Source organism: Fukomys damarensis, unplaced genomic scaffold (genome assembly GCF_012274545.1).
Source record: "Fukomys damarensis isolate Sample0158 unplaced genomic scaffold, DMR_v1.0_HiC HiC_scaffold_20, whole genome shotgun sequence".
NCBI lineage: Eukaryota > Metazoa > Chordata > Mammalia > Rodentia > Bathyergidae > Fukomys > Fukomys damarensis.
The window spans coordinates 41,106,331-41,118,504 of NW_022900932.1; the positions used below are offsets into that span (position 1 = coordinate 41,106,331).

At 35.1% G+C, this 12,174-nt stretch overlaps 1 protein-coding gene across 1 annotated transcript in view; it reads left to right on the forward strand.

Moving 5' to 3' along the window:
* The window catches only part of Tnks2 (tankyrase 2), a gene marked incomplete at its 5' end in the record, with an annotated part of 71,596 nt that overhangs the window by 14,625 nt on the left and 44,797 nt on the right, over positions 1–12,174 (forward strand). The window contains 4 exons of the mRNA XM_033766340.1: positions 6,386–6,422; positions 6,749–6,824; positions 7,171–7,265; positions 9,116–9,182. Of these exons, the coding sequence (XP_033622231.1) occupies positions 6,386–6,422; positions 6,749–6,824; positions 7,171–7,265; positions 9,116–9,182 (275 nt within the window). The remainder of the gene's footprint in view (positions 1–6,385; positions 6,423–6,748; positions 6,825–7,170; positions 7,266–9,115; positions 9,183–12,174) is intronic.

Consider the following 12,174-nt stretch of genomic DNA (forward strand, 5'->3'; position numbering starts at 1 on the left):
GAGATGAATACTGTTATGGTTTAGATCTAGAATGTCTCCCCAAGTTCTCGTGTGTGGAAGGTGGTTGTCATGGGTACCCTATACTCATCAGTGATTCATCCATTGATGGATTCAGTAGCTAAATGTTCCATTAGCAGGTGGGGTCCAGTTGGAGGTGGGTCATGGGGGGTGTTGCCTGGAAGTATGTATTCTAGGCCCCAGTTCCTCCCTCCTCTCTATTCCTTAGCTGCCATGGGCTGAAAATCTTTCCTGCCACTGTGCCTCCTGTTCCTGTGTTGGAGACAGCTAGATATGGACTGAAATTGTGAGGCAGTATAAACCTTTCTTCTTTTAAATTGTGGATGTCAGGTTTTGGGTCCAGTGACAGGAAAGTCATCAAGACAGATACCTATAAAAAGTAGGCATTTTGAACCTCAAGTACATGTAGCACTTTGTAGTAAAAGTTCCAGAAATTCAGAAGAAAGAATACTAAAAAGGCGGTTAGAAAAAGGGGCCAAGTTACCTTTGAGGACAAAATGCATCAGAATAACAGCGGATTTTTCAACATAAACCTTAAAATCCAGGAGCATTTAAAAGTATTGCAGAACCTAAAAGAAAATATTTGGTAACCCAGATTACTATGCTGCAGAATTGTCCTAACGAATTGATGAGAAATAAAGACCTTCCATAATAAAGATAAACTAAAGAAATTCATGAATCAACCTAAGAAATTCACCAAACTCTAATAACTGCAGAAAGTACTTAAAGAAATCCAAAGCAAAGTGAAGGAGGAGAACAAAAACCAAGAACCCAAATGAAAGAATAAATCTTACTGGGAAAGTAAACTAGAAAAACAAAAGAATCAAACACTACAAAAATAATATAATGAAAAGAATGTACATACCTTTCAATAATGCTGTGTAAATGGCCTTAACTTTCCAATCAAGAGACATACCTTATCTAAAAATATACACAGATTAAATGTGAAAAGGTGGATAATAGTACTCAAAGCAGTTGGAGCCTAGAAGAAATCCAGAGTCACTATTCTAACTTCTGACAAATTTTATTTCAAACCAAAACAAGGTCAGTACATATTGGTAAAGGGAACAGTTCGTCAACAAGAGGAAACATTTGTAAATACACGTGCACTGAACATCAGTGCACCAATTTTATAAAGCAAAAACTGCTTGACATACGAGGACAAGTTGACACCAGTACAGTCATAGTGAGTGACTTTAGTACCCTATCAAAAACAGCTCAACTGCTAGTTGACACCAGTACAGTCATAGTGAGTGACTTTAGTACCCTATCAAAAACAGCTCAACTGCCAGGAATGCTCAGTGGTACTGCTGCCTACTTCACAAGTGCGAGGTCCCGAATTTGATCACCAGTACCAAAAACAAAAATGGCTCAACAAGACCAAAAAACCCAAAAAATGTAACAAAGAAATACCAAACTGCATCATAGAACAAAAGGATACAAAATATTTCATCCAACAACAGAAGAATGTACATTCTAGTAGCCCATGGAACATTTCTTCAAAATAGACTATATTTTAGGCCATAGAGCATGGCTGAATAAATTTTAAAAATTGAAATTTTTTGTATCCTAATATACCACAGTGTAATGAAACTAGAAATCAGAAGTACACAAAGCCACACAAACACATGAAGACTGAATAACACATTCTTCAGTGATAATTGGGTCACAGAAGAAAAAACAAATTTTAGAATTCCTAAGAATCAAATAATGATTGCACTACAACGTATCGCAATATGTGGGACACAATGAAAGTAATTCTAAGAGGGAATTTTTTTAGCAGTGCGTATATCAGAAAAGCACGGAAACCAAAAATACTGTAAGTAACTTAATGATACATCTCAGGGTCCTAGAAATCATCAACAGTCCAAACCCAAAAGTAGCAGAAGGAAAGAAGTTATAAAGATCAGAGTGAAAGTCAGTGCAATTGAGACAAAAAATACAAAGGATTAATAAGAGTTGGTTCTTTGAAAGGTTAACGTCCTTTACCCAAAAGAAAGAACCAGCTCACATCACTATATTTGGAAATGTAAAAGGGTGATAATATGCAGGCATCACAGAAATCCAGAGGATTATTAGAAACAACTTTGAACATTTGTATTCCAGTAAATTGAGAATCTGGAAAAAATGGATAAATTTCTAGATACATATCACTTCCAAGCAGTGACATTGTCACAGCAATAAACATGCTTTCTAAGAAAAACCCAGGACCTGATGGATTCACTGCTGGATTTTAGCAGAGCTGTAAAGAGGAATGAATGCCAATACTATCAAATTTCCATGTACTTGGAAGGAACACTTCAAATTTCATTTCCATGAACTGAGCATTACCCTGATTGCAAAGCTAGGTAAAGAAAAAGAAAACTGCAGACCAGTATCCTTGATGAACATAGATCCAAAAATCCTTAATAAGATACTTGCAGATAGTTCAGCTAACCATTAAAAAGATCATATACCATGCCAAATCTGCTTCATTCCATGCAGGGATGGTTCAACATATATAAATTTTGTAACATAATATACTATATAAATAGAAACAAGGATAAAAGTCACATGATCATCTCAACAGATGGAGAAAAGGCCTTTGGGGAGAAAAAATCTAGCATCCCTTCATGATAAAAACCAATGAGAATACATATAGAGGGTCCTTACCTAAAACTGATATATATGAGAAACCCAGAACCAACATCAAACTGAATAAGGGAGAACTGAAAGTATTCCCTCTAAAATCAGGATTGAGACAAGGATGTCAGCTTGCACCACTCCTGTTTAATATAATACTCAAAACTTAGCCTGGACGATTAGGCAATAGAAAGAAACAAAAGCAATAAGAGTAAGAAAGGAAGAAGTCATATTAGACATATCTTCAGATGATGTGATCCTTTATGTAGAAGATCCAAAAAACTACACCAGAAGTGTCTTCGAGCTGATAAATTCAATAAAGTGGCAAGATAACAAAAGCAGTACATGAAAATTGATAGCGTACTTATGAGCTCTCTGAGAAATCAGGAAAACCATTCCATTCACAGTGTCCAAAGATTCCCTGTGATGAATGTTATTATTATGTATATCTAAAATGTATCAATAAATATTTTGCTTCATCCTAATCAAGGGGATAAAAGACCTCTGTAATGAAAAGTACAGAACTCTGAAGAGCCTGAAGAGGACATAAAATAGAAATACATTCCCAGCTCCATGGACATACAGTTAATATTTTTAAAATTACCATATTTCTAAAAGTGATCTATAGGTTTAATACGATCCCTATTAAAAATATCAAAAATATTCACGGAACTAGAACAAAATCTTAAAATGTATATGGAACCAGAAGACACCTAGAATAATAGCAATAATCTTGAGCAAAAATCAAAGCAGGGGGCATAATTCTGGTTTTCAAGTTATACTGCATAGCTACAGTAACAAAAAAAAAGTGTGATAACTGTCACAAAATAGATATGTGAACCAGTAGAAAAGAACAGAAGACACAGAACCCCATGCACCATCAGGAGTTTTTTTGTTGTTGTTGGTTTGTTTTAACAAAGGGTCCAAAAACATATACTGGAGAAAAGATTGCTTTCTTAACAAATGGAACTAGGAAAACTGGTTACCCGTATGTAGAAGATTAAAGCTAGTCTTTATCCCTCACCTTGTACTAAAGTCAAATCAAAATGGTTCAGAGATTTAGATATAAAACAAATATTGAATCTGCTGGGAGATAACTTATAAAAAAACACTTGAAGCACAAGGCAACGACTTCCTAAATAGAACTCAAATAGCACAGGAAATAATATTAAAATTATCAAATGAGATTACATCGAATTAAAAAGCTTGTCTACACAAAGCTGAGCAGTGGGAAATGAGCACCTCCCTGGAACTAAGTCCTCCGTGTTGTCGTGCTCTCGTGATGTTGTGTGCTAAGTAAAGATAATGAAGTCCATCTGCAGGGGATGTCAGTTGACTGACACCAGCCTTCATTGTGAAGTTTGCCTTACTATTGGCCATTCCTGTCCTCTCCATCCAATCCCATTTGTATAGGAATGGGCTGGTAATGAGCAAGCTTTTATCTTCTACTCAGATCTTTTCTCTGCCTGGCAAGTTATTTTGTTTTTGATTTTGAAATAAAAGATTTAAAATAAAAATTTAAAAGAAAAAGCTTGTCTACAACAAAGGAAGAGGTCAACAGGGTGAAAAGACAATCTGCAGAACAAGAAAAAAAATTTGCCAGCTCTTTCTGTGATAGAGCAATACTATTTAGGTTATATAAAGATCTCAAAAAAACTAATCCCTTTAAAAACAAATAACCTAATCATAACATGAGGAAATGAACTGAATATGTATTTCTCGAAGTAAAATGTATAATTGGCCAGTAAGTATGTAAAAAAAAGTTTTATCTTTAGCCAGTAGAAAAATGCAAATCAATACACCTGTGACATTCCATCTTCAAATAGCAATCAGCTTGTTAATTAAGAACAAAAAAGAACAAATGGTGATAAGGTGAGAAAAAGAAGTCCTGCACTGTTGTTTGGAATGTAAATTAGTACAGCCACTATGAAAATAAGTATGGAGATTCCTCAAAAAAGTAAAAATAGAATTTAAATTTGATCCAGCCATACCCCTCTTGAGTATATTCTCAAGTGTTAAAGACATTGTTTTCAGTGATACATGCATACTAATGTTTATAGCAGCAGCACAGCCCAACAATAACTAAGATCTAGAAACAGCCTAGATATGCCCATCAACAGACAGATTTGGATAAAGAAAATGTAGAATTTGCCCAGAAAGTAATACTATTAACCATAAAGAAAAATGAAGTCATGTCATCCACAGGAACTTGAGACCAGAATGCAAGTGAAATAAATCAGACACAGAAAGTTAAATAGTGCATAGTTTCTCTTATGAGAATCCTAAAACAAAAGTAAAACAAAACAAACTGATAGGAAACAAGACTTGCTGGAGATGGGAAAGTCTGAGGGGTTGAGGCTAGGGAGGGGGGCCTAAAGAGTTTGACAATGATCATGATCATATATACCTATGTTAATCCCTCAGTGTATGTATTGCAAACATACACTGATTTTTTAAAACTAGGAAAAGGGCTAGGGATTTAGCTCAGTGGTTCTGCAGCCTGCCTTGCAAGAGCAAGGACCTGAGCAAGGACCTGAGTTCAATCTCCAGTACAAAAAAAAAAAAAAAAAACCAAAAAAGTAGGAAAATATACTCATTTGATAGTTTTGTATTCATTTATAAATAAATACATTAATGACAAAGAGTTTATAATTATTTTTTATATTTGTAGATATTTAAAGTAGCATTAACTAAAAGCAGTCTTTTGTTTCTTTGTTTGTTTTTTTTGAGACAGGGTCTCACTATCAGGCTAACCTTGAACTCGCTGTGTAGCTCAGGCTGGCCTCAAACTTGCAGCGATCCTCCTGCCTCAGCCTTCCAAGTTCTGGGATTGCATGCACCACCATGCCTGGCTAAAAACAGCCTTAATGTTGAAAAACCTTGTGTTTATAATAGTTTTAATGATTGTATTTAATTAAGTGATGTGACAGATTTTTCTTTTTAATGTTAGCATATTGGGCTGTTTCTTTGGGTTTTGTTTTTGTTTTTGTTTTTGTTTTTTTAGTACTTTTTTGCTGCCAACAATTGAACCTCATATGCTAAGCTTGCACTGCAGTACTGAACAACATCCCTAACCCCATGCTTTGGTTTTCAATGAAATTGTGAGTAATTTCTTTTTTTAATCAGTTACTCATTTTAGGAAATTTTAAGAAAAAAAAGAAAGCTTACCTCAAAAAAGGAAATCTTACCAATAATCTACCACTTAAGACAAACTTGTTTAATATGTTGGTTTACTTATTTCCTTCTGGACTTTTCATTTTTCTCTGCCTATTATGTTTATATAGTTGTAATCTAACATCATTATACCCTAGCATGATGACATGCCTGTAATCCCAGCACTCTGGGAAACCAAAGCAGGAGGATTGAAGTTCAAGCCCAGCTGGGTAACTTAGTAACTTCGTTTGATTCAGTCTCACAAAAAGAAAAAAAAGAAAAAAAAACTAAAAAGAGCTAGAAGTATAGTTCACTGTGAAGACCTTGTGTTCAATCCCTACTACTACCAAAAAAAGAAACAAACTCCATTATTAGCATTTAACCACTCTTTGGTTTTCATTTTCATAAGTATTCATCACATAAGTATTTTAACCTACATGATATTCTATTGATTACTTTCCATTTATTAGAAATTTATTTCCAAATTTATCTGTATTAAATATCTGTTAAATATAGTTCACCAGGCATCTTTTTGTATAAGATGTCATTGAGTTTTGTTTTAATTTCCCTTCATTTTTTTCCGAATTCACAGGTGAATATAAGAAAGATGAACTCTTGGAAAGTGCCAGGTATGTACTAATATTATAAAAATAATGTACCATTAAAGCATTGTCATTAAAATACAGTAAGTATAATCTAGCTAGGCATGATGGCACATACCTATAATCCCAGCACTTGAGAGGCTGAGGCAAGAAGATAGCCAAGAGTTCAAGGCCTGCTTGGGATGCATAGTGAGTTCAAGGCCAGTCTGAACTATAAAGCAAGAAGCTCTCTCAAAACACCCCCGACCCCAAAATAAAACCCAGTAAATATAACGTAAAAGAATGGTTTTTGTCTTAATGAAGGCAGTAGGATCTGATAATACAAATTGCCAATACATCTTTTGGTTTTCTAGGAGTGGCAATGAGGAAAAAATGATGGCACTACTTACACCATTAAATGTCAACTGCCACGCAAGTGATGGTAGAAAGGTAATATTTTGGAATTACGTTTGTGTTCATCTCCTGCTAACAAGAAGATGCATTTATCTTATTAAAATACATGTGAAAAGAGTATTAATGTTTTATTTTAAGTAGTAATCAGACTAATTCTTAAACTTAGTAAAATTGAAAGTTTATAAACATTTAGTTGTTTGCAAATCATATGCAGTAGTGAACTTAAAACTTTTACACTATGTCTTCAGTGTATGTTAGATAACTGCTTATTAGACAGTGAAGTTATAGTTATATATTCTCATTCTGTGTTTGGGTTTCTTACCTTTTCACACATACTCAGCCATTATGTGAATTTCATTAATTTATATTACTAATATTTCAGTCAACTCCATTGCATTTGGCAGCAGGATACAACAGAGTAAAAATTGTTCAGCTGTTATTGCAACATGGAGCTGATGTCCATGCTAAAGATAAAGGGTAAGCATTTCAACAAAAATGAAGACAAAAGTGTTACAGTTCTTATAACAAATTAGTAACCTTATAAAAAGCACTATTATTATAATTATTTTTCACTACACAGCATTAACATTCATAGAACGTAAGTCTACCACTCATGCATTACACTTTGTGAAGCCTGAAAGATACCTACTAAATCATGGAGGTGTTTCCTAAGAGCCAAGTTTTGAATAGAGACGGATAGTACTACAGGAGTTCCCAGAAGGGGGTTGTCAGTGATGGATGGAATAATTGGAAAATCCTTCAGAATGTGTGACCTGGATCTTAATGGTAGCTCTCAATGCTAGAAAGCAAAAAGTTGAGGAACCTCATTCTGCAAGAGAATTTGTGTAATTGAGTAGTTGGGACAGCACATTTAAGGAGCAGTGATGATAATGGGCTAGAAATATTGTTGAGTGATTGAGCACTTGGCTTGATTCCAGTACCCCAAAAAGAAACTCTCCAAGAGGAATTTAAGATGTGTATTCTGGAGCAGTGTGTAGGATTAATTGGAGGAGGAGGACACTAGAGGCAAAAAGAGCAGTCAGAAAAGTAACATTGTAAGGGTTCAGACATAAAGAGCTTTATTAAGTAAAGGCAGAGAAAAAAGAGTGAAAGCATAGGTGTAACAGATTTTAAAATTTAAGAGTAGACAATAAAAGAGTAGATGAGATAATTAGAAAGTCAGATATGATGAGAAAGAAAAAAGAATACAAAGAAAATAGTATTTCAAATCCTAAAGCTAAACAAGACCCAATATTATACATACTGAAGTACAAGAAGGAAAATGAGAGAAAATAATAAGTTCACTTGTAGAACTTTTCAATTTATTGATATAATGGAAACTCAAGCAGAAGTATTTACTAGAGAGCTGGGAATTAAATTCATGCCCATAAAGAACCATATATTAAAAAATAGTACAGGTGTGGTAGAAAGCAATTAACTTTTGAAGACAGAATACAAAGAAGAAAAGAGACTAAATCAGAGGTGGCCATCACTTTTACAAGAGGCTGTCATGGTAGTGGCTGTGGCAACCAACTACATAGTGATCCCCAAGGATAAGGAGGACAAGTCAGGATTTTAACGTTCCACTATGCCTTCCTTGTAGAAAGTTCTTCCATTCCTGTCATGAATGAATTAGGTGTCAGTTTACCTTATAGGATTTAAAAAAATGTTTCAAGGATGACCTTGTGTTTGTACTTTATCTGGAAAGATGAGCTAAATCAAAGAGGAGAGGGAATTTATCTTATACCCAGAGACATACAAAGAACTGTAGATTTACTGAAAGTAAGGCCAGAGCAAAAGTTCAATCTTTGTGCATTACATTAAGAAATTAGATCTCTTGTAGGAAGCAAGGAAGATTTATTAAGGATGCTAAAACAAGGGTAACCACATCATATTTGCCTTTTAGAAAAATCTGGTTACAAGTAAGGTGGTTAAATTGGAGTGGGGGTTGTTTCATTAGTGCAGGAAAGAAATACAGGCTGAAACAAAGTCAGTGGAAAAAGCAGTGGGGAAAAAATACATTTGAAAGAGGCTTGGGAGTTAGAATTGTTAGAACTAAAGGTTCGTATGAATGGTACGAAATTTTGTACATTTTTATTAGGTCACATAAGGCAATTTACTGTTTAAATTAATCAAAGCTAAATAGGCAGGGGATTTAGCTCAGTGGTTCTGCTGCCTGCTTCACAAGTGCAAGGACCCGAGTTCAATCCCCAATAGCCCCCTCAAAATCTGAGACTAATTAAAGCTAAATAATTTTAATTTATATGTTTCCCTAGGCCTAGGGAGTTTATAATAACACAGGCTTTTTTGCCCTTCTCTTGTTGTAGTGATCTGGTGCCATTACACAATGCCTGTTCTTATGGTCATTATGAAGTAACTGAACTTCTGGTCAAGGTCAGTTCTCATACACCTTTGATTACTTTCTATAATTATGTAAAATTAATTAAAGTATATGGTATTTTTTCCTGTGTTCCAAGTGCTTAATAGAGGAGGCATATTTATAATTATTATAAAATACAGGTGATTGACAGCATTAGGCTCTCAGATTTTTGAGATACCAAACAGTTATAAATATGAAGTAGCAGTATGGTCATATGAATAACAGATTTGTGATTCTATAATTTGTAGCTAAAGATGAGAAAACAGTTTTTAGTGACTCATGCAGTATAAAAACCACCACGATATTTGCAGGATTTGCCCAGTTGTACTTTTAGTTTAGATGTTCACTTTATCCAATATTACTGGCAGCTCTTATTTAGCAAACAGATTCCAGCAGCTGTACCACGATATTTGCAGGATTTGCCCAGTTGTACTTTTAGTTTAGATGTTCACTTTATCCAATATACTGGCAGCTCTTATTTAGCAAACAGATTCCAGCAGCTATAGGAGACTTCTTAAATTGACTGTTACTGGGTGAGAGTGGAAGGTACATGTCCCTGAGTGGGATCCAAGGATCTTACCTGTGCCCCTTCCCTTCTGTCCTGTCTTGGTGTATACATATTCTCTACATATGAATCTGCACACATTCCTGAGGCTTCTTTTATCTCACACCTGGGTTAACCTTTTGGTACTTTCCTCACTTTGAGCAGCTGTTTTGGAAAGGAAAGGAAAATTATTTCCAGTGCCTCTGCTTCCTTGTAGGCATATGCCACTATGGAATACATTTTTCTTACAGCAACTTTATAGCAATGATTAGACACTCTGTGTAGCATCTAAACCTTTGTATATTTAAAATGTAGTGTGCATTTGTAGCAGTAATGCTTTTGCTTCTGAAACTGAATTTTGAATTCAACATTTAGAATATTGTGGATAAGAGTCAAACATCAGACAGATTGCACAGGAACTTAAAACTGAGTGGTGTTCTACTAAAGAATGGAAGAGCTGGGAGTATATATAGATCAGTGGTAGATCACTTGCCCGGCATCACAAAACAATAAGGGAAAGGTAGAAGTCATACTTAGGAAGGATGTTAGCTTGCTCAGGGTACAGGCAGTTACCAAAATAGCAATGTTCAGAAAAGTCAGGAGAAGGCAAATAGAAATTTGGAATATATGGAGAGATCCTGGACAACACCAAGTCAGCAACCCTTGCTGAAGAGTCCAGGTAGCAGAAACTCATTTAGCAGCAGACGCTCAGTGACCATTTCTCATGACTAGGACACTGGGCCTAGGCATGGAAGGCATCAACACATGATCCCTGGGTCATGTAGTGAAGTATGGTACTAATAAATATAAGAACAACAAGTAATTCAGCTTTCTTCTCATAGCCTTTAAATACAAAGAAGAAAATAGATGGATCTGGCTATAATTTGGAGAAAATTCTATCAGGTAGATTCATAATTAAACAACTGTTCAGAAAGTATTGACAGTTTCTTGTTGGAACCTCTAATGGACTGCCAGAAGATTCTGTCTTTGCTTTTATTTTGGTCATTTATTGCTTCTTGATAAAGGGTGTGTGAAAAGAATTTAAAATGTGTTATGTACATGTCACAACTACCCATGATAGATGTAATTATGTACTGCAAACATCTAATAAAAAAATTCTTTAAAGTAGAAAGGATACTTAAAGCTTTGCAAATTACCATGAATCAAGGGAAAGATAACTAGTATTTGAGCCAATGCAGAAGAATAAAATGTGAGAGAATATACATTGATGTATGCTTCATGTTTAAAGCAATTCTAGAGCTTTTAAACTGTTCACTATTTCACTGTAAGTATAAATTGTGATATGACTACTTAGAAAGGTATCATAATGTAGCAGGTACATTGACACATGCCTGTCATCTCAGATACTCAAGACTGAGGCAGGAGAATCACAAGTTTCAGGCCAGCCAGAGCAACTTAGTTAGACCCTGTCTCAGAATAAAAAAGGCTAGTGAATATAGCTCAGTGGTAGAGAGCCATAGGTTCAGTCCGCAATGCTAGGCAGGGGAAAAGAGAAATAAGTGTCATAATTTTAAGCTAATTGTGGAAGTATAGTGTCAAGAGCCAATGTAATAATGGGTACAATATACTCTACACAGTCAAACCACATTGGAAATGTTATTTGCTCGGTTTTGTTGTTTTTTGTATTACTTGCATATGACAGACAAGCTACATCCTTAGCTCTATAAAATGAATTTCTTAAAGTATATTTAGTTGAGGGACACCAGGATGATATGTCTAATTGGATGATTGAAGAAACTTTTAGGTGTTTAGATTGGAAAAAGAAAAATGTAAGAATTGTTTTCAAATACTGATTAGAAGAACATTGATCTCTTTTACCAAAGAAGACATAAAGCAAGTTAAAAGAGCCTATTTTAACTTAATGTGAAAGTGAACTTTGTAATACCAGGAGTTAATCTGGTAACTATAAAAGCCATGTTAGCAAAAATTGGCTCCCTATCATTGAAAGTACTAAAAGAGCAAGTACCAGATAGGCCACGTAGCTCAGTGGAAGAGCACTTACCTACCACACGTGAGGCTTTGGGTTCAATCCTCAGTAGCACAGCTAAAAAGAGCAAGTAGCTGATTTGCCTTTCGTCGGGTAGGCTATGAAAGGGAATTTAACAGGAAGTTGAACTAGTGTAACTTCTATGGTCCATCCAACTGCAACACTTAGAAATCACTAAAAATTTTTGAAAGTCTTAACAGTAACACTGTGTTAGCAAGTATATGGAGCAGCTGGAACTCAAATACTGCTGGTGACAACATAGAATGGCTTAAATGATTTATCAGTTTCTAATAAAGTCAAAAATTAGTTATGATGACACATGAACATAAAGAGATTTAAGAATATTCATCATAGTGGGTCCTGGGATTTAGCTCAGTGGTGCCACTGCCTGCCTTGCCAGTTCGAGGTCCTCAGTTCCATCTCCAGTCCCCCCCCCAAAAAAAAGGATATTCAT